This window comes from Macaca nemestrina, chromosome 10 (genome assembly GCF_043159975.1).
Source record: "Macaca nemestrina isolate mMacNem1 chromosome 10, mMacNem.hap1, whole genome shotgun sequence".
NCBI lineage: Eukaryota > Metazoa > Chordata > Mammalia > Primates > Cercopithecidae > Macaca > Macaca nemestrina.
The window spans coordinates 127,437,530-127,464,598 of record NC_092134.1 but is presented as its reverse complement, the minus strand read 5'-3'; the positions used below and the strand labels follow the sequence as shown (position 1 = coordinate 127,464,598).

At 37.9% G+C, this 27,069-nt stretch overlaps 1 protein-coding gene and 1 long non-coding RNA gene across 4 annotated transcripts in view; one reads left to right on the top strand and one right to left on the bottom strand.

Moving 5' to 3' along the window:
- Window positions 1-27,069, bottom strand: part of LOC105481910 (phospholipase B domain containing 1) — a 67,719-nt gene that overhangs the window by 19,183 nt on the left and 21,467 nt on the right. The window contains exons 3-6 of the mRNA XM_011741703.3: window positions 22,180-22,263; window positions 20,743-20,881; window positions 16,616-16,756; window positions 15,694-15,838 (exon numbers count right to left, since the gene is read on the bottom strand). Of these exons, the coding sequence (XP_011740005.1) occupies window positions 15,694-15,838; window positions 16,616-16,756; window positions 20,743-20,881; window positions 22,180-22,263 (509 nt within the window). The remainder of the gene's footprint in view (window positions 1-15,693; window positions 15,839-16,615; window positions 16,757-20,742; window positions 20,882-22,179; window positions 22,264-27,069) is intronic.
- Window positions 8,290-21,241, top strand: LOC105481903 (uncharacterized). 3 transcript variants are annotated; one of them, XR_011609326.1, is made up of 5 exons: window positions 8,290-8,522; window positions 9,344-9,458; window positions 15,620-15,935; window positions 18,777-18,871; window positions 21,065-21,241. It is a non-coding gene; the product is annotated as an uncharacterized lncRNA (long non-coding RNA). The 3 variants fall into 3 exon arrangements; XR_011609325.1 differs by lacking the exon at window positions 15,620-15,935 and having other exon boundaries at window positions 8,296-8,522; XR_011609324.1 differs by lacking the exons at window positions 9,344-9,458; window positions 15,620-15,935 and having other exon boundaries at window positions 8,300-8,522.

Below are 27,069 nucleotides of genomic sequence, written 5' to 3'. Positions count from 1 at the left end.
CCAGCTTGGGCGACAGAGCCAGACTCCATCTCAAAAAAAAAAAAAAAAGAAACTTGAGAGGGAGAAGAGATGGAGAAGGGCACAGAAAGCTTAACAAAATAATAGCAGAAACTTCCTAAGTTTTGAGAGTGATATGGAGAACTCTATGCCAACAAATGTGAAAACTTAGAAGAAATGAATAAATTCCTGGGCACATAAAACTTACCAAAATTGAATCATGAAGAAATAGAAAATTTGAACCGACCAATAACAAGTAATGAGATTGAATTAGTAATAAAAAGTCTTCCACAAAAGAAAAGCTGAGGACCCAATGGCCTCACTGATGAGTTTTACAAAACATTAAAGAAGAACTAATACCTATCCTTTGAAGACTATTCAAAAGACATGAAGAGGAGGGAATACTTCCAATATCTTTCTATGAGACCAGCATCACCCTGATTCCAAAACCTGACAAGGACACAACAAAGAAAGAAATCTATGGGCCAATATCCCTAATAAATATAGATACAAAACTCCTCAAAAAAATATTTAAAAACTGAATTCAATAGCACATTAAAAAAAGTCACTCACTATAATAAATGGGATTCGTTCCAGGGATGCAAGGATGGTTCAATATATGCAAATCAATAAACATAATAATACATCACATTAACAGAATTAAGAACAAACCCCTGAAGGGATGTTGAATCTACTGATCTAGAAAAGACATTTTAAAAAATTCAACATCCCCTCATGATAAACACTCTCAACAAAATAGATATACAAGAAAGATAACTCAACACAGTAAAGCCCATATATAACAAATTCACAGCTAGCATCATACTGAATGGGGAAAAGTTGAAAGCTTTTCCTCTAAGATCTGGAACAAGACACAAATGCACCACTTTTATTTAACATAATACTGGAGGTCCTAGCCAAAGCAATAAGGCAAGAGAAAGATAAAAAGGGCATCCAAATTGAAAAGGCAGAAATCAAACTGTCCCTGATTCCAAATGACATAATCTTATATATAGGGAAAACCCTGAAAACTTCACCAAAATACTATTAGAACTAATAAGTAAATTGAGTACAGTTGCAGGATACAAAATAAATATATGAAAATCTATAACATTTCTTTATGACAATAGCAGACAATCAGAAAAAAAATAAAGCAATTCCATTTACTATAGCTACAAAAACAAACACTTAACTAAGGAGGTGAAAGATCTTTATGATGAAAACTATAAAATGTTGACAAAAGAAATGAAGAGGATACAAATGGAAAGATATTCCATGTTTAAGGATTTGAGGAATACTTTTTAAAATGTCCATACTAATCAAAGCAATATACAGATTCAGTGCAAGCTCTATCAAAATACCAATGACATTCTTCATAAAAAGAGAAAAAAAATCTTTAAATTTGTATGGAACCTCAAAAGACCCCAAAGAGTCAAAGCAATCTTGAGCAAAAAAAAACAAAACTGGAAACATCACACTACCTGGCTTCAAAATATACTACAAAGTTATAATAACCAAAACAGCATAGTACTGGCATAAAAATAGACATATATACTAATGGGACAGAATAAAAAATACAGAAATAAATTCACACACTTACAGCAAATTGATTTTTGGCAAAGAAACTAAGAACACACATTGGAAAAAATTCTTTTTGATAAATGGTGCTCGGAAAACTGGATATCTACATGGAGAGGAGTGAAACTAGACCCCTTGCTGGGTATTTATCCAAAGGAAATGAAATAAGTATATTAAAGAGATATCTACACTCTCATGCTTATTGCAGCACTATTCACAATAGTCAAGATACGGAATCAACCTATATGTCTGTCAACAGATGACTGGATAAAGAAAATGTGATACATATATGTATAATGGAATACTATTCAGCCATAAAAAGAATCGAATTAGGTCATAGGTGGCAATGTGGATGAGCTCTGAGGGCATTTTGTTAAATGAAATAAACCAGGCACAGAAAGACAAATACTGCACAATCTCACTCAGATGTGGAATCTATAAAAGCTGATCTCATACAAGTGTAGAGTAGGACAATGCTTACCAGCAGCTGGGGAGGGTAGGCAAGGTGGGAAGGGTTTAATCAACAGGTACAAAATTACAGTTAGATAGAAGGAAAAAGTTCTGGTATTCTATTGCACAGTAGGCTTACTATAGTTAACAATATTATATTATATATTTCAAATAACTAAAAGAGATTTTTGAATGTCCTTACCATTAGAAAGTGATAAATGTTTGAAGTGATGAATATTCTAAATACCATGATTTGTTCACTACACAATGTATACATGCATCAAAACATCACACTGTATCCTATAAATATGTACAATTATATGTCAATTAAAAATAAAATAAAACGTAATTCTCAAAAATACAAATTCAGAGACACTATGGTGTGCTATTTTTCAAGTCCAGATTTCAACCAAAAATTACCAGGCACTATAGTTAACAATATTGTATTACATATTTCAAAATAACTATAAAAGAGGATTTTGAATGTTCTTACCATAAGAAATTGATAAATGTTTGTGGTGAAGAATATACTAAATATATATATACACATTGTGTAATGATCAAGTCGTGGTATTTGCTATATTTATCACCTCCAAAGATAAAGGAAAATATGACCCCACACTTAAGTCACTGGAAACTGTTTCCAAGTAGGCCTTGATATTGGGTTTAGTGGAAAAAGACAAAACAGGAAAATATAGTATTAAGATTTACCAGAGAGGGAATCTCAACATAAAATTAGAAGTTAAAAAAAGAACAAAATTGAAATTCTAGACCTGAAAAGTACAGTAAATAAAATGAAAAATTCACTGTATACTTCAACAGTAAATTTAAGATGGCAGAAGAAGGAAATAGAAAACTTGAAGATTGTGGCTGGGCGCGGTGGCTCACGCCTGTAATCCCAGCACTTTGGGAGGCCAAGACAGGTGGATCACCTGAGGTCAGGAGTTGGAAACCAGCCTGGCCAACATGGTGAAACTTTGTCTCTACTAAAAATACAAGATCAGCCAGGCATGGTGGCGCATGCCTGTTATCCCAGCTACTTGGGAGGCTGAGGCAGGAGAATCACTTGAACCTGGGAGGTGGAGGTTGCAGTGAACTGTCACGTCACTGCACTCCATCCTGGGCAACAAGAGTGAAACTCCATCTCAAAATAAATAAATAAAATTAAAAAAGAAAAAATAAAACAAAGAAAACCTGAAGATAGAAGATTAATGGGAATCATCCAATCTGAAAAACAGAGAGAAAAAAATAAAAACTACATAAAATTTACAAAGCCCCAGAGACTTGTGCAAAAATGTTTAGCATCTGATGAATAATTGACTGGAGTCCCAGAGGGAGAAGACAGAGAAAAGAGGAAAAAATATGTGAAGCTATAAGTGGTGAAAAAGCCCCACCTTTAATGAAAAACATTAATTTACAGTTCCTATCAGCACAACAAACTTAAAATAACCACAAAGAAGACCAGAGTTAGCCCGCCAGAAAGCTGAAGTCACCAAAAATCTAAATGCAGAAAAAAATTTGAGCAGAAAATAATATAATTAACAGCTTACTTCTCAACACACACACACACACACACACACACACACACACACACTCACTTCTTGTTTTAATTTTTTAAAAGACAGTAAGTTTTTAAGTAAAAAATCTTAACACCATATTGGTGTATTTATAACATACATAGATGTAGCATATATATGACAACAATAGCATAAAGGATGGAAGGCACTAAATGGGATAATTACCATTTTAAGTTCCTATATACTTTTTAGTAGACATAATTGCTTATTAACTTTACGTAAATTGTGATGAGTTAAAGATGCATATCACAAGCCCCAGGGACAACAAGGCCAATAAATGCCAATAAAAATGCCAATAGATATAGCTAGAAAGCCAACTGGAGTATTAAAATATAGACTATTTTGTTAGAAAATCTTTGTTAAAATGTTTAACACAAAAGAAGACAGGAAAGGAGGAACAGAGAAACAAAATAGAGATGAAATGAACTAAATAGTGAAATGGCAGACTTAAATCTAAATATATAAATATTTACAGTAAATGTAAATGGACCAAACACTTCCATCAAAAGTAAGAGACTCAAACTTGATAGAAAAGAAAGCAAAATGTACTCATTATCTGTCTACAAAGGACATACAGCAAACGCAAAACCACAAATAGTTTGAAAGTAAAGACATTCCATTTGTGCTAGCAAATTAAAATATGCTTTGATTCACATTTGAACCTGAAAGCAGGAATGCCTACATTAATTGCCACATTAAAAACAGCCATCAGGTGGGCAGATCACGAGGTCAGGAGATCGAGACCATCCTGGTTAACATGATGAAATCCCGTCTCTACTAAAAATACAAAAAATTAGCCGGGCGTGGTGGCGGGGGCCTGTAGTCCCAGCTACTCGGGAGGCTGAGGCAGGAGAATGACGTGAACCCGGGAGGCGGAGCTTGCAGTGAGCCAAGATCACACCACTGCACTCCAGCCTGGGCGACAGAGCGAGACTCCGTCTCAAAAAAAAAAAAAAAAAAAAAAAAAAAAAGAAAGAAAAAAAGAAAAAAACCCAGCCATCTACCCTTGATTATCTAGAAAGACTTCATAATGATGGCCAGTTCCTTTTAGGTTTTAGAAAATCAAATGATGACGTAAATTTCCCTTAATTTGCACAGTAGTAATTAAAGTACATCTCTAAAGTGGAACACTTACACTAGGCTCTAAGATTCACTTTGAGGTGGAACTTAAAACCAATATACTGTATGTATGCATTGGTAGTAGCTACTTTTGCTTCATAGCTTCATACCAACAAAATATATCAGAATAGTATGAAAGTACTGGAGGAGTTGAAAGAAAAATACCCAAGGCCGGGCATGGTGGCTCACGCCTGTAATCCCAGCACTTTGGGAGGCCCAGGCAGGCAGATCACCTGAGGTCGGGAGTTGGAGACCAGCCTTGACCAACATGGAGAAACACCATCTCTACTAAAAATACAAAATTGGCCAGGCGTGGTGGCGCATGCCTGTAATCCCAGCTATTCGGGAGGGTGAGGCGGGAGAATTGCTTGAACCCGGGAGGTGGAAGTTGCGGTGAGCTAAGGTCGCGCCATTGCACTCCAGCCTTGGCAACAAGAGCGAAACTCCGTCTCAAAAAAAAAAAAAAAAAAAAGAAAAAGAAAAAAGAAAAACACCCGGATACACATACTCCTTCAGACTTACAGACTTAAGCTGCATTTATGGGGTAGTGATGAGGTTTAGAACATACACGTATTTCGTTAAAATTCTCCAGATGATTCTTAGTATGAACTACTACATTATAAATTTTAAGATATACTTAGAAGTCCTTAAGACATCTAGCTCCATCTCTAATAGACAACACATTTATATTGCAGATATTGTTTTTTTTTTAGTTTATGACCAGTTATTTGTGAAGGACTATTGGTAGGAAAAATATGAATATGTTAACTTTAGCTTACGGCACCAATTTATGAAGGAACAACAGGCTCACCAGCTGATCTCAAACATAAAACACCCCACATCAGTCTGATACGATATGGTACTACTTTGAATCTGTTACTAGTACCACCTTGACAGAGGATATATGCTCCCAAAACGTTTGTTACCACACTTAAAAATCACTGCTGTCATTAAGCATCAGTTTCAAAAGTATAGCCATCAGTTTCAAAAGTATAATTTACTTTTTCCAGATGACTACCATTATTCTAGTCTTTTGAATTTGTAAAGGGAAAAACAACAAAAACAAAAACTTATGATGCACTTTTCTCCAGCACATCAGATTTCAAATTGGAAATTAAAGACATGCTATGGTAATGAACCTGCTAGTACTCACACTTTTTACAAGAAAAAAAAAGGCAAGAAACTTAATGGAAAGAGAAAAACCTTCCTTTGTTGGCCCTTAAACTGAGTCAAGATCTGAAATGTAGAGATGATCTCTGACATTTATAACAGATACCTGTATGTTCTTGCTGTGTAAATAAAATTGCTGGTATGAAAACAGTAAGCATAAAAAAGCTGGAGTGGTTATATTAATATAAGGCAATATAGACATTAAGACAAGGAGTTGTCCTAGAGACAAAAAAAGACATTTCATAATGATAAAAGGGTCCATATAGTAGGAATATACTATACTTATGAATGTATGTGTTAAATGATAGAGTATCAAAATGCATAAAGCAAAACTACCAGAAATGAAATGAGAAATATAATCTGCCATGGGATTGGAGAACAAAGATAAGAAAATGAGAAATAGACAAATTAACAATTACAGTGGAGGTATAAATATTTATTTTGTAGTAAATGATTAACAAATAGAAAGTCAGTTAAGAAAATAGATGATTTGAATTACACTATCAATTAACTTGCACTGACTGACATTTACAGAACACTACACTCAGAAATACTAGAATTTACATTATTTTCTACTGCATATGAAGCGTTCATTGAGATAGACTCATGCTGAGCCATAACACAGGTCTCAATAAAGTTAAAAAAATTTGAAATCGTACCAAATATGCTCTCTAATCTCAGAATAAATTAGAAAATGGAAATTTATTTCCAATTAATTTATGATTATTTCTATGGAAATAAATTTCCATAGAAAATTGGAAAACAGTGACAAAGATCTGAAAAATCTGTAAATTTTTGGAAATTAAACAATACACTTTCAAATAAGCTATGGATTAAATAAATCATGTGAGAAATTAAAAAATATTCCAAATGGAATAAAAATGAACACAAAATATATCAAAATTTGTCAGATGCACCAAAAATAGTGCTTATTGGAAAATTTATCATTTTTTTTGCTTATGATAGAAAGATGAAAATCAGTTATCTGGTTTTCTGCATTAAGAAGCTAGAAAAAATTACAAATTAAATGCAAAGTAAGTAGAAGAAAGAAAATAAAGATAAAAATGGAAATTTTATCTTAATAAAGAAGAAAAATGGACAATATCATGAATGATAATGGGGACTTTACAGATCCTACAGACATTAAGAGGTTAAGAAAAATATTATAAATAGCTTCATATCAATAAACTTAGAATAACTTAGAAAGAAGGGATAAATTCCCTGAAAGACACATTTTTAAAACTAACTCAAGATGAGTTAGAAAACTGAAATAGTCCTGTAGCAGTGAAAGAAATTAAATTTACAATTAATAACTTTTCAACTAATAAAAACCTTCATGTCTAGATAGCTTCACTTGTGAATTCTATTAAACACTTAAAGAAGAAAATGGGCTTGGCATAGTGGCTCACACCTGTAGTCTCAGCATTTTGGGAAACCAAGGCAGGAGGATCACTTGAGCCTAAGAGTTTGAGGCTGCAGTGAGCTATGTTCACACCACTGTACTCCAGCCTGGGTGACAGAGTGAGACCCTGTCTTTAAAAATAAATAAATAAATAAATAAATAAATAAATAAATAAATAAATAGAACAAAATAATCCCAATCCTATACATGCTCTTAAAAAATTTAGGAGAAAGAAATAATTCCAAATTTAGGATATGAGGATAAGCTTATCCTAAAACCAAAACCATCATAAGAAAAGTAAACTACAAACTAATATGTCTGATGAATGTAAATGAAAAAAATCATTAACACATGTTAGTAAATTGAACTAAAAATAAATACAAAGAATAACACATCATGACTAAGTGAGGATTAACCCAGGAATTTCAAGTGGTTTAACATCTGAAAATCAATCAATATAACTCATCATATTAATAAAGGAAAAAAAATCGTATGATCCTTTCAACAGTTGCTGAGAAAGAATTCAGAAAAATGCAACATTTATTTAATATTGATAAAAATATTAAATAAAGTAGGAAGAGCAGGGACCTTCCTTAATATTACAAAGGGCATCTACAAAAAATCTGCAGTTAACATCATACTTAATGGTGAAAGACAATACTTTTCACCCCAGGTCAGGAATTGGGCAAGGATTTCCATGCTCACCACTTACGGTCTCCATTATTCTGGAGGTCTTCTCCAGCACAATCATACAAAAATACAAAGGCATACAAGGGATGGGAGAAGTCAGACTGTCTTTATTTAGAGATGACATGATTGTATATATAGAACATCCTAAAGAATCTATAAAAAAAGCTATTAGAAGTGATATGTGAATTTAAAAAGATCTCAGGATAATAATGTACAAAAAAAGTCATACTATATTGTGGTAGTTTTCAAATTTCCACAAATTATTTGGCACCCTTCTCTTTAAAAGGTGGATTCTAATTCCCTTTCCTTGAATGTGGGCTGGTCATAATACCTTGCTTCTAATTAATAGAACCTGGTGGAAGTGAGTGTTGACGTCTGAGGTGAGGTCACAATAGGCATTACTATTTCTCCCTTGTTCTTTTGGATGGCTTGGTCTGGAGGAAGCCAGGGGTCTTGCCATGAAGGACACACAAGCAGTTCTGAGGAAAGGCCCAAGTGAAGAGGAACCAATTGCCAGCACCACCCTGTCGGCTATGTTAGTAAGTCGCTTTGGAAGCCCATACTCCAGTCTCAGTTAAGCTATCAGAGATTTCAGCCCTTCAGTCTTTGAGTCTTCCAGCTGAGGCCCCAGTCATAGGAGAGACAGATTATCCTCACTGTGTCCTATCTAAATTCCTGATCCACAGAAACCATGAGTAACTAAATCATTATTGTTTTTAGCCACTAATTTTTGGAGCAATTTGTTATGTAGCAATGGGTAATCAATAAATATGCATGAGAACAAGCAACTGAAAAAAGAATTAAATAAAATCTTGATTACAGGAGCATCAAACATAACTTAGGATTTAACTTACTTAAAGGTATGTAAGACCTAAATACTGAAAACTACATGATATGACTCAAATTAAAGACCTAAATAAACAAATAGATTATATTAGTGGATTGGAAGACTCAATGTTGTTGACAAGTGAATTTTCTCTGAATTGGTTAAAACTATCAGATCTTTGTGCTGAGGTCTTCACACATTGTATTGGCTGCCATTTCAGTGCCATCATCTTCTAGTGATTTATCTCTTTGTCTTACCTCATTGATTATTGATTTGTATTGCCAAAATAAGTACATATATGGGGAGGGCTGGTGCACGGCTTTTACCTTCCTTACTTAGCCTCAGCAGTTGCTAGGCAAAACAGACCATGTATTCAAAACCCTTCTTGTTAGGGACAGAAACTTCTAGAACAAGGCTATTCAAAGTCACTTTTTTTGGGGTATCCAGTGCCTCAGGCAAGTGTTTTTGTTTGTCTAACAGGACCCCTGCCTATACAAACAATTTGATTAAAAACATACATTTAAAAATTCATAGGTACATGTGAAGTATGATGATTTATCATTGAAGATTTAGGATGGTGGGCAGAGAAACGTACTCTGTTTTGTCTATTGTCCAATCAGTGCATGCGAAGATTCTTTATAGTATCCAGGTACCATCTCTTTGTATTCTTTATTATTAAATGCATTGTTCCTGGCTAAGTTCCTATTTTTTGTCATGAGAAAAAGGTAGCAATACTGTTGTTATAAAACCATGACTTTTTGGAACCCGTTTGTATTCAAACACCACAGATCTCCTTGCCTCTGCAGTTCCCTAACACCATTCTCTTAATGACTCTGCAACAACTATCACGCCACCTGTGAATCCTAGCTTCTAATGACTCAAAAATCCTTGTTATGCTTTGTTAATGTTGATCACAAACGCAAGTCTTACCAGAGTATTAAAAAAATTGTGAATGATAATTTGTTTTTTGGTCACTAAAGCTACACTGGGAATTTTACGGTGTAAACACAGATCAACATGTTTTCTGTTGGACTCTTTAGGCTAATTGCTGCCTCCCTAGAATGTAATCTCTTTGTTGTTGTTGTTGTTGCTGTTGTTGTTGAGATGAGGCCACACTTTGTCCCCCAGGCTGAAGTGCAGTGGTGCTATCTTGGCTCCCTGCAACCTCTGCTTCCCTGGCTCAAGCTGTTCTTCAGCCTCAGCCTCCCGAGCAGCTGGGATTACAGGCATGAGCCACCAACATTTGGCTAATTTTTTTGTATTTTTGCAGAGACAGGGTCTTGCCATGATGCCCATGCTGGTCTTGAACTCCTGAGCTTAAGACAACCCACCTGCCTTGGCCTCCCAAACTGCTGGGATTACAGGCATGAGCCTGCTTAGCCTGTTTAAATGTTAAGTGCATGTACTTGAAAGTAGGTACATAAGAAGATAGAAGAATAGGCTCAAAGCCCCAGGAAAATTTAAGCGAAGTCTTCATAACTTAAGTCTTCACAATTTAAGTCAAGTCAAGTCTTCATGAGCCTAATCTCTTTTCATGCTGAACCCTCCGCCACCTTCACTCCTCACCCATGGGTACCAGTGGGCAGGATAAGTGAGAAGCCTGTAAGCCAAGCTGGAAGAGCTGTCCCAATCCCACAAGAAAAATCCATCTGTTTTAAGACTGACTCAAGACAGTAGGAAGTCACATCATCAACTGCAGCAAAAGATTTGCTACAAAGGCCCGTTTGTGTTGTAGAGCAAGGTTCTCAAAAGGCCTCAGAGGGGCCAGGCCTAGCCTGCCCCAAGGACTGCCTGACACACGGTGCACAGCTGCAGGGGTGAGGAGGCCACCACAGGGGCCAGATGTGGAGCTCATAGGTCGAAGTTCGCTTGCACTTTACTGTCCTCCCCTGCTGCATGCTGAAACCCAAGGGTAAGAGGTGGCTTTCAGTAGCATAGATCCCTGAACATATGCTCTGACATGAGAGCCACCCCAGGTCATCGCGACCACCATTCTGATAGCTAGGTTATGCACCATCTCGCAAAAAATATATACTGTGAGGGCCAAGTAGAGGAATCTGCTTACCAAGACCAGGCCATAGGCTTGAGTCCCAGAGCTCGTTGTGGCATCTTGTTGAACCCATGTGTGGGCAGGAGTGGAGGAGAAGAGCCCCCAGATAGGGAGATGTGGGACAAAGGCCCATGTGCATTGTTTTCTGGGCTCAGAGAAGCTGACCTGGATGGCTCAGCCATCTTGGTCAGTCTTGGGCACTAGAGGGGGATTTAGAAATTTTCTGGAAAGGATGCCCAGAGACATCCTGGGCATGTCTAAACTGGACGCCCAGAGACACAGGTCAAGATACTGCCAACCTGGCCGGTCTCAGGATGCTGGAGGGGGATTTAGGTAATTTTCAGGAATGTAATTCCAAGCTGGGAGGGTGGGGGTTCCTGCGCCCAGACCTAAGGGTGGTACTGAGGTTATCAGCACCTGGTATACTTTGGTATACTTTTTGACTTTCCCTGGGTATTGCATGTTAGCCTCTTTAGGTGAAATAATTTCCTCAATCTCCACTTTGTATTTTTAGAAAAGACTAAAAAAGACCAAGCCTGTTAAGCAACCAAATCACCTTAAATTCTTTCTAAATTAATAAAAATTATTCTGTTTTCTTAACCTATAACCACCTCTATTTTTATGGAGTGAACTGAGGCTCTGGTGAACGTACAGCATGAGACTGGCTTCAATACGTTTGGGCGTACTGAAGGCAGCAAATCCTTTTGTATTATTGATAAATGTGAAGGATTACCATTATTCCTTCTATTCTCCTATGCTAGAGTACAATTTGGGGAGTGTCCTGACAATTCTTATTAGGTAATTATCCCTCAAGGATTCTTGCAAGGACAACAGGAGGACACATAACGTTGCGTTGTGTTTCAGTAATTCAGCAGTCATATTTGTTATCCTCTGGAAGAGGGATTATCAAGCTTCCATCCATATGCTGATTGACCATTTACAAAATATGGTGGTTTGAGTTGCCTGGATTATTGCACCAGCCTTCTAAATGTTCTGCTGGCAGCCTCTCTTGTCCTCCTCTAACTGGCCAGATAATCCACAAATGCAAATCTACTCATGTCCCTTTCACTTGTCACTTTAGTGGCCTCATGCCGTGCCTCATTCCCTCTCTCTGGCCTTCTTGATGCTGTCTCTTGCCCATATACTGTTTGTTCCTCAAGGAACATTCTACCTCTGTATCCCCATTGGGCTTGGCTAAATTATCTTGTCTTTTGTGCCTCGACTTAAATTTTCCTTTCTCTTAGCTTTCTCAATGTTCCCAGACTAGTCTTTCTCTTATTACAAAAATCACACTCTAATGTCATTTTTTTTTTATTGGCCTCTACGTCTCAACAGAAAGTCAACTGTGACAGTAGGAATTGTGTCTATGCCGGTCTCCATCAACAATCCTTTGCCTAGCCCAATTTAACAGAAAGTTGTGGATGAATAAACTATATAATGGTTACAACTGTATGAAGCAAGCGTTCTATTAGCCTCATTTTACAGCGAGAAAGATGTGGCTCACCAAAGTAAAGCAGCTGGACTCCATACGTTGAAAGAGTTTAGCAGCTGTCCAAGCTCTGCCTTTTTCCTTCCTACAAACCTCAGAAAATACACAAAATATCCCATCTTGAAGCTTCAGCGTTTTTCATGGCAATGATCTTGACGATCACTCCAAAAAATTTAGCAGGAAGGCCATGATGTGTCGTAAAAGGTGGATAGGAGCGTATGAAATCCTCAGAATTCTCTGTATCTTTAGCATGATGGTAGTTGTAGCATCCCAGTTACCATCATCTCTAACGTGCCTCAGCCAAGTCAGGAACGTTTCTTGAGTTGATCTGTATGTTCTGACTCAGGAATTCTTTTCGTTTGTTTTTAATTTTTATATTGCCTCCATTTAATTTTAATACAAACATACAAACTGCTACGTCAACACAAGTTATTTGCTTAATTCCTAATTAACTTCACTTCCATCCTCTTTTTTCCAATCTTATTGAGGCATGATTGACAATAAAAATTGTATATATTCAAGGTTTACATGATGTTTTGATACACCTATACACTGTGAAATGATTTCCACAACCCAACTAATTAACATATTCAGCACCTCACATAGCTACCTTTGTGTGTCGTGTGTGTAGGGAGAATACTTAAGATCTACTCTCTTAGCAAATTTCAAAAACACAGTACATTATTCTCAACTACTGACGCAGGAATTCTTAATATCCTTGCACAGATCTTGAAGAGCCTCCAGGCTCTGCGTTCTTTGATGAAAAAATGACTCGACACTCCTAACCTATTCAATTGACCATGGCACTCCTCCATCAAAGAAAAACAAGGAAGCCATCCAGCTTTGTTCTGGACTCAGCAGCTAAGATGGCATGAGCTTCATTGCAAAGCATAGTTCTATGTCATGTCTATTCAATGAATCCAATGTTGCTGGTCCCTTAATAAAATAATTTGTAACATAAATGAGACTGCACATGTTTTTCCTGTTTGGTGCTGAGAACAAAGCTGCCCAGTTAGAGAAAATATGAATCCCACTGTTCCATTGGCTCCTGTAAAAACGTCTTGGGGTATATATAAAAGTGTCTTTTGCTCTCTTGGAGTTTCAATTGCTCCAAAAAGCTCTACATATGATCTATGATATCTATTTGTGTAACTCATCTGGAAGGATACATATGCAAATGTTAACGGGATTATACATTTTGTAAGAAAACCTTCCATGACCTTCTCCATCACTACCTCTGGGGTCCAGGACTGTTAACACTACTGGAGAGCATTGTATTTCACAGAGATTTCAAAGCAGTGCACATAACATCTGAATGTTGCATTTTATCACAAAGATGAGGAAGAGGAAGAATAGTGGACTGCTCTGTCTCTTGCTGTCCTTAAATGTCAGTGTAATAGAATGTGAAAGAATCAAAGCACAGTCTAACTCAGAGAGAGGAGTCCCTAGTCCCCCTCAATGCTAAAACAACTAAGCAAACTAAGACAAAGATGAAATCAAAGTGGTTTTAAAGAAAGGATCAGGTCACAAGGACAGAGAAATACTGGGTTATGCCCTTGGTCAGAACTCCTGATAGGGGCTGGACATGATGGCTCACACCTTAATCCCAGCACTTTGGGAGGCTGAAGCTGGAGGACCACTTGAGCCCAGGAGCTTAAGACCAGCCTGGGCAATGTAGCAAGATCCCATCTAAATAAAATATATTTTTAAAAATTAGCCAGACATGGTGATGTGTGCCTGTAGTGTCAACTACTTGGGAGGCTGAGGCAAGAGGATCATTTGAGCCCTGGAGGTCAAAGCTGCAGTGGGCTATCGTTGTACCACTACACTCCAGCCGGAGTGATAGGGTGAGACCCTGACTCTAAAAATAAAAAGGAATTTCTGATAGGAAGACCAAACATATTCTGACAAAGGTAGATAGATATGACAGGTGTTTGGTATAACCACCCCATAAGTTACAGATATGTAATTAAAGGTCATGTTGGTTACAGTGGATCCAGTCGAACTCTTAGATGTTTAGTGTTTTCCCCTTGACTTTGCTCTTCATGTTTCTTGAGGAGGCTGGGGCTAACACATGCTAACACATACGCTTTGTTGGATTTACAGAGTGAGTTTTGTTTTTTTAAATACATGTTTTGATCTAAGTTGGAGGATCTGGAAATTCTTGGATGGAGAACAGACAGTGAAAGCTGATCCTTACCTCCTTTCCATGGGTCGTATGTTTGCTACGCTTGTTTCCACTTTCTCTTTTTTTTTTTTCCTTGAGATGGAGTCTCGCTCTGTCGCCCAGGCTGGAGTGCAGTGGCCTGATCTCGGCTTATTGCAAGCTCCGCCTCCTGGGTTCACGCCATTCTCCTGCCTCAGCCTCCCGAGCAGCTGGGACTTCAGGCGCCCACCGCCACACCCGGGTAATTTTTTTGTATTTTTAGTAGAGACGAAGTTTCACCGTGTTAGCCAGGATGGTCTCAATCTCCTGATCTCATGATCCTCCAGCCTCAGCCTCCCAAAGTGCTGGGATTACAGGCGTGAGCCACCGTGCCCGGCCTCCACTTTCTGTTTTCTTAAACCAGACCTGCTTTATTCATTTACATCACCTGCCTGTTGCATTTAGACCCAGGAATTTGCAACCTCTCTTCTACTGGGACTGTCCTCCCGTCCATCTCTACTTCTTCAAATTCTAGCCATCCTTCATGGTCTATCTCAAAGGTCATCCTCTCTTTCCTTTCCCCAACAATCAGATGTGCGTCTCACCCCCTTGGAATGGACAACACTGGTTACACTTCTTTTGTAGTACATACAGTATTCAGTAATATTATTACTCTTGTTCATATTACACTTTATATTGTCCTCCTGACTATAATGTAAAGTTTATAAACTTACACATTCATTCATCCATTCATTTGGCAATTTATTAAGTACTTGATGCCACACACTAAGGTTAAGTGCTATAGATATTGCAGTAAATAAAAGAAACACTACAGGCCCTCAAGGTGGTACCTGAGCGCAGGATCAGCCATGTCTTCATTGCTTCTGCTGCAGAGCCTAGCAAAGTGTCTTGTACATGATACATACTCAGTTGGCATTTGTTGAAATAAATTTAGATGTAGCCATTTACATTTACGAAGTGTCTTCTATTTGGCAATTCTAGTAACCTTGTTTATGTCATTCTATTAAATAAAAGTATTTGAGCTATATTTCTTCAAAAGCACTCTGAAAATCAGATTGATTGTTAATATATACTAGCCATTAAACATTTCTTCTCCCATTGCAGTTAACACGGAGTCACTAAGGCTTTATCCGGGAATAGTACTCCGAGTGCTCAGATGTTTCTTTAAATTCATTTACCTGGGTAACTGCTGAAAGAGAGGCGACTACTGCTGGTATCTTTATCTTTGATGTTGAAGTCCCAGTGTTTATATATCCTGAGCATGGCTGCGTACGTGTACCAGCTTGAGTGAGCAAAAAGGATGTTCTCAAACCCAGGAAGAACCTACAGCCAGAATCATAGTGGATTACACAGATGTACATAGCTAACTGACTGCAATTGTCTTAAGTGTAAGAGGCAATCAGGGATTGTGCCCTTTCAGGTAAATGTTTATTGCTATATTGATTACTGGAAAATATGGCCAAGGAATCAAGATTAACCTTTAATGTGGCCCCAAACAGACTCTTCCTTCTAACATTCAAAATGGAAGACTCTAGCTGGGCATGGTGGCTCACACTCAAAATCCCAGCACTTTGGGAGGCCAAGGCAGGCGGATCACTTGAGGTCAGGAGTTCGAGACCAGCCTGGCCAAAATGGTGAAACCCTGTCTATACCAAAAAAACAAGAAAAATTAACCAGGCATGGTGACACACCCCTGTAGTCCCAGCTACTTGGGAAATTGAGGCAAGAGACTCGCTTGAACCTGGGAGGCAGAGGTTGCAGTGAGGCGAGATCACACCACTGCACTCCAGCCGGAGCATCAGAGTGAGACTCCAGCTCAAAAACAAAACAAAACAAAAAAACAAAATGGAAGATTCTAGAAGGTGGAAGTGGCGCAGGTGCACACAGCATGGGAGGAATGGTGGAAGAAATAGATGTAACATCAGGTACTTAAAATTATCTCCATCAAAGTTACTTCCAGTTCTTAACTTCTACCATTGAAGAACTCACGAGCTGATACACTGGTATAGCCAGGGGTGATGAGATGTTGCTATACTTGGGCGCTATATAGATAAAGTCTGTAAGAACCAGAACAAGGCAAAAGGAGCTGCTATGTCTTACCTTAATAAGAGCAGAGCAATGTCCCATGTCCCATCTCTTAAAAAACTTTAGGCTGCTGTTTTTTGTGGGAGAGAGTGAGGGAATCAGATCCAATAAATCTCCAACAGCATTCAGGAACTGAATCTGGAACAGGGTCATTGGCTAGGAAAGGACAAAGACTGCACTTAACATCGATTTGTGACAGACATCTTTTCCTGTTTTTCCTCTCGTTAGGGTCCCATTAAATTATTCCCTTGCAGGCTGTGCGCAGTGGCTCACACCTGTAATCCCAGCACTTTGGGAGGCCGAGGTGGGTGGATCACGAGGTCAGGAGACCGAGACCATCCTGGCTAACATGGTGAAACCCCGTCTCTACTAAAAATACAAAAATTAGCCGAGCGTGGTGGTGGGCGCCTGTAGTCCCAGCTACTCAGGAGGCTGAGGCAGGAGAACGATGTGAACCCAGGAGGTGGAGGTTGCGGTGAGCCAAGATCACGCCACTGCACTCCAGCTGGGTGACAGAGTGAGACTCCATCTCAAAAAAAAAAAAATATTTCCGAAGAGTCTCTTATGCTAGATTTTTATTGTAGCTTATAAAATAATTTTTATGGCTTTATAGTTTAGAAGAGCTGTTTTGGCATGTTTTGATAGCCACAGAATTTGGGAGTGGCTCCTTGGAGAGTAAAGTAGAGCTTTCTGTTTGCACTCTACAGCAGTGCTTCTCAACCTCGCCACTACTGACATTTTGAGCCAGTTAATACTTTCTTTTCGGTTGTTGTGCATTGTGAGATGTTTAGCATCATTCCTGACCTCTACCCACTAGGTATCAGTGGCAACTTCCCAGTTTTGGCAACCAAAAATGTCTCCAAGACATTGCCAAGTGTCCTCTGGAGAGAAACCACTCTTAGACAAGAACCACTGCTACACAGCAAAAACATTCAACTAAGAAGCTTTTGGTTTTGATTGTGTGTTAACCGTAAGACCAGCTGACTGGCCAGCATTAACTCTGAAGCCGTTATCAGATTGTACTTAAACATGAACTTTGTGTAAACTGGAGAGCACTGCTCCAGGAAGATTCAGTCTGCTGGAGCAGGTCCGGGTTAGGCATCAACAAATTGGTTTTGGGGTAGAGGTGGTGGGAAGACAAACACAAATAACATTTTAACCGAAAAACTAAAACCAAAGCAAAAACTCAATCCAATTTTTATTTATATAAATATCATCTCTGTTTTGTTTGTTTGAATAAGTTACGCATTTATTATTCAAGATTTTAAAAATTATGATAATGTTTATAGCAGAAAGTCTCCTCCTTTTCCTGTTCTCCATTTGCTCAGGTACTACCATTTCTAGTTAATCATTTTGCTAGTTTTTTTGCATATACTGCCAGTTTTTTGATTTTTGATTTTTCCCTATTGGCACTGTGATCTTGGATCCAGAGTTTTAAAAATGTCTTGTAAATACAATTTTTAAAAACATACATGGTAGTGTGTTATATGCACTGTTGTTCACCTTGATTTTTTTTTTTTTTTTGTCTTAATATCTTTCACTTAATATTTTGGGGATGTTTTTATATTGGATGTAAAAATTGTCCTTACTCTTCTTTTTATTTTTATTATTTATTTATTTATTTCCTTATTTTTGAGACAGAGTTTCACTCTTGTTGCCCAGGCTGGGGTGCAATGGCGCGATCTCAGCTCACTGCAACCTCCACCTCCCGGGTTCAAGCGATTCTCCTGCCTTGGCCTCCCAAGTAGCTGGGATTACAGGTGCCTGCTACCATGCCCAGCTAATTTTTGTAGTTTTTTGTAGAGACGAGGTTTCACCATGTTGGCTGGGCTGGTCTAGAACTCCTGACCTCAGGTGATCCACGCACCTTGGCCTCCCAAAGTGCTGGGATTACAGGCGTGAGCCACCGCACCTGGCCTGTCTTCACTTTTCTAAGCAGCATTCCAATGTATGGATGTTTTATAATATTTTTAACTAGTGTTTTCTTTGATGAGTTTTCAAGTGGCTTCTAGTCTTTTGCTATTATAAACAATGCCACAATAATTAATCTTGGACACATCATTTTGCTTATGTTTGAGTCTATGTGTGGGATAAATTCCTAGAAGTGATTTAGATTTTAATAGATATTGCCAAATTGTTCTCATACGAATTGTTTAAATTATACTCTTCTGACCAGGTGCAGTGGCTCATGAGTGTAATCCCAGCATTTTGGGAGGCCGAGTCCGATGAATCACCTGAGGTCAGGAGTTCGAGACCAGCCTGGCTAACATGGTGAAATCCCATCTCTATTAAAAATACAAAAATTAGCCGGGCGGGGTGGTGCATGCTTGTATTCCCAGATACTCAAGGGGCTGAGGCACGAGAATTGGTTGAGCCCCAGAGGCGGAGGTTGCAGCTGAGATCAAGCCACTGCCCTCCCGCCTAGGCGATAGAGTAAGACACTGTCTCTAAATAAATAAATAAAACTCTTCCATCCTCAAAAACATATTAAACATTTAGTTTATCTCCAATCTCATAGGTGCAAAACAGTATCCCACTGTAATTGATATTTGCATTTCTTTTGTTATACTGTATAATATATCCATACGTTGGAATGCTGCTTAGAAGCGGAAGGACAGATGATATTACACATCTGAAAGAATAAAGATGTATACATACAATTTAAGGAAAAATAAATAAACACCGATGTAGTCAACACACAGTTTAAAAAATGGAACATCAGCAGTGCCTTAGAAGTCTCCAATCTCATCTCACTCCTTTCCTGCCAGCGGTCACCACTATGCTAAATTTTGTATAGCTCATTACCTGCCACTCTATTATTTATCACCTATATATAATATATTTATCACCTATATATATATTTTTTTAAGATATATTTTTAAAACTCTACCTTTTTTGAATTTGCACAAATAGAGTCATATTGTATGGGCTGGGTGCAACGGCTCATACCTGTAATCCCAGCACTTCGGGAGGCTGAGGCGGGTAGATCATTTGAGGTCAGGAGTTCGAGACTAGCCTGGCCAACATGGTGAGCCCTCATCTCTACCAAAAATACAAAAATTAGTTGGGAGTGTTGGCTCACGCCTGTAGTCCCAGCTACTTGGGAGGATGAGGCAGGAGGATCACCTGAACCCAGGAGGCAGAGGTTGCAGTGAGCCAAGATTGTGCCACTGCACTCCAGCCTGGGTAACAGAGCAAGACTCTGACTCAAAAAAAAAAGTTAGAGTCTTACTGTATGCATTTTTCTGTAACTCACTGCTTTCACTGGACATTATTTTGACATTTATCAACATATATGTGTATATACACGCATATATACACACATGTACACACAGACACAGACATGTACATGTATATATGTGCATATATATGTATATATACATATATACACACATTGGACAAAATAGACAAAAAGTTCAAAGAAAAGCTGTGCACTTAATTTTATATATATACACACACACTGGTCAAAATAGGCAAAAAGAGTTATATAATATACATATTATATATATATATACTGGCAAAATAGACAAAACGTAATAAATGTAATATGTTATATAATATACATATTATATACATATATACTGGCAAAATAGACAAAAAGTTACATAATATACATATTTCATTTATACATATATTATCCCAGGAAACAAAATATCCACAATTTTTGGAAGTATATCAAATGGTACATTGGAAGCCTCAGTGAGTCAGTAAAGCTTTCCCCCAGAATTATAATGCATATGTGTTTGTGTGGATATGTGTTTACATGAATGTTGTGGGGTGTGGGAAACATAGAACTTACATACTTAAGCATCTTGTCTTAATGAGCATGCAGTCTAAAACACTAGTTTTATCAGATTAGTTAAAAACCCAGTACATTCATACCATGCTTTTTAACCTAATCCTGAGCCCAGTATTATGGGAGATTGAAAACACACAGAAACAAGTTGGCTTACTTGTGTTTTGGGCTTGTAATTTTGTAAATTAGGTGCCACAATATGACAGCTATGACGGTTCTTGGCTGTAAGGAATGTATACTGTAGTTCTACTTTGATCTGCTTCTAAACTGGAATGTTATTTTAAAGATAACATTCAATATTCTTACTGTACTGTGTAAATTCTGAGAAGCTTGTTTAAAATCCTACCTTTGTCCCTTCTAAGATGGCCCTCCTCTTTGCTCCTACGTAAAGACCATCTATTTGTGCCATCACATAGCCTGTGTGTCTCCAAAATGAGTCATCCTTGTATGCTTTGATATTTTTCCGGGTCCACTTATCTTGCTTCCTGGAAGAGAAATCAGATTTGCACTACAGTCTCAATAGTTACTCATTCACAGGTCAATCAAACCAGCATTGAGAAATTACTCAGACACTTATGCTAATGTGATTTCAATTCTAGATCTGGTAACACTCCAGTCACTCAAAGGATTTCAGGGAAAATTCTAACTGATTTTTAATTTCTCCCTAGGGTTTTGATTCTTCTTTCACAGCTTCTTCTGGGCTGTATCTCGAACAAAAGCATAAGTGTGATGCTGACCTACCTGTGATATGAGACCTAAACATGTCGAGGAGAGACTATCCAAATGCATTTTGTGTAAAACCACAATGTTTTACTAAGTCAATAAAGATACATTGATTAACCTTACTTTTAGTTGTAGAAGTAGTAAAGTTAAACAACCGGACAAAATCTAAGGGCAAGGTGGTTGATATCTGTATTTCTCTCAGATCATTTGCATAGCTTATGATTCATTCCGTTTCAGTTGTTATCAGGAACTGCCTCAATGCCTCTGTCCCAGCATGGTAGCAAAAATGTCATTTTTTAATGGTCCTTTCATTCTTCCAGTTCTCTGAACTTTCATGGGATGATTTGATATAATTTTGTATACTGAAAACTATTTCTGACTTGTTCAGGCAATCACTAGATCAGTCTTAGAATAATGTCCTTGCTTCATGGGATGTAGCCCAGTGGTTTTTAACTGAAGCTCTATAGTAAATTTAGCATTTCATGAAGAGGTTGCTTAGAGTGCAATTTGAAGGGCCAACCCAAGAGCCTTTCTGTCCCCAAATTAATCTCCTGTCATCCCACAAGTGTAAACACATTTAAAATTTTAGTCTTCAGAAAACTCTATTAAAATGGAAATATTCTCAGAGGGTGTTAAGAATTATGACTTTAGATATTATCAAAGACCTCAGTTAGGATTAGTTGCAGGCTCATGAAAAGGAAACACCTTAAAGAGTGAAGAGAGGGGATCCCTGCAAGAAGGAGAAGGGCCTCCAGGAGGAAGAGATCCAGGGACTTAACACTGATACTTTACACTGGTGATGTTCCTCTAACCGTGTCAGCAATTGATTATGGGATACTCAACTCAACCTTTGAAAGAGCTGACATTAGAGAGCATGTTGTTTGCAACCAGTTTTCATGCCATTACCAAAAAGTGCTATCCCCTACTACAAGAACAACTGTAGAGTCCTGCTAACGAGATTTAAAAAAGAAATGGGCAAAGAAAAAATTGCTGCTTGAAATTACAGATTCAGTCCCTGCAGCATTAAAAACAACGAAAAGAGAAAAGCTAGGATACGTACTCCATAAAATCCTGCACTTCATCCATGATGGAAGGTTTCCTGATCAGGTGCGGGTAGAGGTTTGTGTAGTGGTCATTCATGTGCCTGAAATGATACATGAAAATTACCACATTTCTATTTTTATTCTTGGATTTCTCCATCACAGTAAATTATTCAATCATTTGGCTAACTAGGATGTCCCTAATTACAAACTCTCCCTACTATCTTTTTTTCCTTAATGAATGCACAGTTTAAAATTGGGAAATATTTGCAACATACAGAAAAGGATAGAATGTCGAAAACACCCAAGTATTCACCACTCAACTTTATTAAATTATTATATTTTGCCATATTTGCCACATATATTTAAGAAATCAAACAAAAGAGTAGAGTCAAAGCCCCTGTGTGCACTTCCTGATGCTAATTCTTTTCCTTTCTCCCAAGAGGTAATAACTTCAGTCTTGAATCTGATCATTCCCATGCATGTTTATATGCAATTACTACATATACATTTAACCATAAATAATGCATAGAATTATTTATCGTGTTCGCAACACACTATAAAAAAGATCATACTGATCACTCTTATTTATCTCAATATGATTTTTGAAGAAATATCTATTTTATTTGCTATTTAAATTTATTCTTTTTAACTGCTGATACTATTCCATGGTATGACAATATTCATGTGTGCATTCCCATGATGGACATTTAACTGATTTTTTATTTCTTCCTATTATAATGCAACTTCAAATGTTTTTGTATATGTCTTTTTTTTTCACACATTTGCATGTTCTTCTAGGACATGCGTGCACACACACACACACACACACGTGAATAATAGTTGGGGTAAGTATTCTATATAGCTATAAAGTAACTAGATATTGCCAAATTGTTCTCCACAGTGATCGTACCAATTTATATCCCTACTTACTACATGTTAGACTTCTCCTTCTTCCACAGCCTTACCAACACTTCATATTGTGAGACTTTTCAACTTTTAAACAATTTGATAGGTTTTAAATAGTCCCTCCATTTAATTTCCATTCTTCATAAGATTATTGGGCATTTGTAATTCTTTATTTTAAAACTTAAAAAAATTAAAAATGTCTCATATGGTGTACAGTTCATATTTCTAATTGATTAAAATAATCCACTTACTGGGATTTTAATATTCTTGGAGTTCTTTCTTTCTTTTTCTTTCTTTTTTTTTTTTGAGACGGAGTCTCACTCTGTCGCCCAGGCTGGAGTGCAGTAGCGCGATCTCGGCTCACTGCAAGCTCCGCCTCCCGGGTTCACGCCATTCTCCTGCCTCAGCCTCCCGAGTAGCTGGGACTACAGGCGCCCGTCACCTCGCCCGGCTAATTTTTTGTAATTTTAGTAGAGATGGCATTTCACTGTGTTAGTTAGCCAGGATGGTCTTGATCTCCTGACCTCGTGATCCCCCCGCCTCAGCCCCAAAAAGTACTGGGATTACAGGCGTAAGCCACCGCGCCCAGCCTCTTGGATTTATTTCTATAATCTTTTCTGTTTTCCATTTACTATCCCTTCATTTGTCCCTGTCCCCTCTTTTATGTTTTCTTTGTTTAGATAATACTTCTGTTATTTTCTTTTCAGTTCTGCTGATTTAAAACCTATAGAATGTATTTTTATTCTTAACATTAAAAAGATATAACGAGTATTTTCTTATAAAGTCTAAATGAGTTTTATATTTCTCTCTTCCTCCAAACATAAAGCATATTTTAGCACATTTTAACTACCCATTGACATCCTCCATCATGTTATTGCTCAAAGATTTAGTTTTACCTTTTTAATTAAAATTTTTTATTTAAAAATTATTTTCTTAGGCCGAGCGCAATGGTTCACACCTGTAATCCCAGCACTTTGGGAGGCCAAGGTGTGCGGATCATGAGGTCAGGAGTTTGAGAACAGCCTGGCCAACATGGTGAAACCCTGTCTCTACTAAAAATACATATACACAAAAATTAGCCGGACCTGGAGGCATGCACCTGTAATCCCAGCCACTCCAGAGGCTGAGGCAGGAGAATGGTTTAAACCTGGGAGGCGGAGGTTGCAGTGAGCCAAGATCATGCCATTGCATTACAGCCTGGGCAACAGAGCAAGACTTCATCTCGGGAAAAAAACAAAAAATATTTTCTTTTTAACCTTTACAATTAAATTGTATTAATTTTTTTTTTTTTTTTTTTTTTTTTTTTTTTTTGAGACGGAGTCTCGCTGTGTCTCCCAGGCTGGAGTGCAGTGGCGCGATCTCGGCTCACTGCAAGCTCCGCCCCCTGGGTTCACGCCATTCTCCCGACTCAGCCTCCCAAGTAGCTGGGACTACAGGCGCCCGCTACCACGCCCGGCTAATTTTTTTGTATTTTTAGTAGAGACGGGGTTTCACCGTGTTAGCCAGGATAGTCTCGATCTCCTGACCTCGTGATCCACCCGCCTCGGCCTCCCAAAGTGCTGGGATTACAGGCTTGAGCCACCGCGCCCGGCCAAATTGTATTAATTTTTTTTTTGTTTCTTATATTAATGATTGTTCCTTACATACCACACTTTCCCTCCTATTATACTTGGTAAAGTATAGCCTCTAACAGTTTAATGAAGTCTTTGGGTGGTAAACTGTTTTAATTTATGTATCTGAACATATTATTATTTTGCCCCTCCTCCTGGATGATTTAAACGGTTATAACATTCTAGTTAGATATTTCTCCTCAATACTTTTAAGATAATATCTTGATGTCTTCTGACACTATTGCTGATGATCCGCAGTATGCTTCCTAGCTGAGATTCCTTTGTAGTTAATGTCTTTCCTTTCTAATAGCTTTTAAGATGGTTCCCTTTATCTTCAATTGTCTGCAGTCTCATCTGCTGCATTATAGCAATTTAAAAGGCTGTGTCTTCCAACTAAGGATTTGTGTTTTTTGTTTTTTGTGTTATTTTTGAGATGCAGTCTTGCTCTGTCACCCAGGCTGGAGTGCAGCCGTGTGATCTTGGCTCACTGTAACCACCGCTTCCCAAGTTCAAGCAATTCTCCTGCCTCAGCCTCCCGAGTAGCTGGGACTAGAGACGTTTGCCACCATGCCTGACTAATTTTTGTATTTTTAGTAGAGATGGGGTTTTGCCATGTTGGCCAGGCTGATCTTGAACTCCTGACCTCAGGTGATCCATCCACCTCAGCCTCCGAAAGTACTGGGATTATAGGAGTGAGCCATTGCACTGGGCCTGTTTTTTCCATTTTGATAAATTCTCAGCAATTACCTTGTCAATTATTGCTTATCTGCAATTGCCTCTAGTCTCTTTTTCTGAAACTCCTAATAGGTCTATATGAGAGTTTCTCAATCTAATTGCTATGTCTAATAACAGTTTTTTCATAAGTTTTACCCTTTCTCTCTTTGGGCTGTGTATCGTATAAATCCCTCAGTACTAATATCCGATTCAGAATTTTTTATCTGATTGTATCTAGTCCAGAGTTTGTCTATGTATTGAGATTTTTAAAAATTTAACTTCTATAATTTTCGTTTACATTTCTAACAAGCTCTTTTTAAAAATCCGTCTTTTTACTTCTTACTCCTTGTTTAACAAATTCTCCGTTTTCTTTCATTTATAACTTAAAGCACCCTATGCAAATGTAAAGTCTTTGTTAAACCATTCTAAAAATTAATCTGGAGTATACTCACATTGTTGATTTTGTTAACTATCTTTCAATTTCTTTGTGGATTTTGGAACTTTGGTGTGTAGGCATTTTTCTTTCCCCCCTCTGTCTCTCTCCCTCTCTCCCTCCCTCTTTCCCTGTCCAAATGCCTCCATCTGAGTCCTAGGAATCAGGTCTTACAGTGCCTTTTTGGGACTTCCATCCTATGGAATATTGCAGCGATATTTGTAAATAACCAAACCAGCATGTGAATGCTTTGGCTTTTGGTTGCCACCACCTCCCCACCCCCAAGCTTACCGTTTCTTATAAATCTATAGGCTAGGACTTACATCACCAACACTATTTTGTGGCCTCCTTTCTACAAGCAGTTAAAAGCATCAAGGCTACTTCTGGCTCCCAGCCTTGACTCAGCTCACTCAAAGCATTGAGGCCCTCACCCATCAGCAGGTGGCTGCCTCTGCTGGCTTCAGGCCAAGGGCCAGTAGATCCATATTTTATCACTTTGTTATCTGTTCAATTTCTGGTAGAAGAGACATTTAATCTTGTTCTGGAGCCCAGCTGTGTTACTATGAGGTTTTCTTTCTCATCTTTTCCCTATAATTTGCTGTAAGTTTAGAGCAAAGAGGAAGTCCCTGCACCCTCTGGACTGAATGTTTACCTACAGTCCTCGTTCTGGTTTTTATCTGATGCTTTTCACTGATGTCGGGACTTTAGAATTGGAGGCCATGCTGGATTCCAAGAATGGGAATTTGGCTCCTACATTTTGAAACTTTAGATATTCTTTATCTAGTAGTTTCCGGAACTGAAACTAATAATCTGAGAATAGTTTTATTGCTGGTGAAGTATACAATATTATGATCCTTTGAAATTGTTTATTTTGTGGTACTGGAATTTAATAAACTTTACCTCATGAGAATTTTTTCTTCCAATTACCTGTGTATATATATTAAATTGAATCATCACATTAAACTATTATTTACATATAGTTTATGCTATCACATACCTTTGCTTTGATCCATTTAGTTACCTTCTACTACCTCTAAATGCAAGAGCAAGAACAGCACTAAAGCTAGACAAGTGTGTGGGTGACAAGAGAGGGATCCTCTGTCCTGGCCTCATGCTCTTAAAATAAGTTATATGAAGGCCAGCACGGTGACTCACACCTGTAATCCCAGCAGTATGGGAAGCCGAGGCTGGTGGATTGCTTGAGATCAGAAGTTCAAGACCAGCTTTGGCAACATGGCAAAACC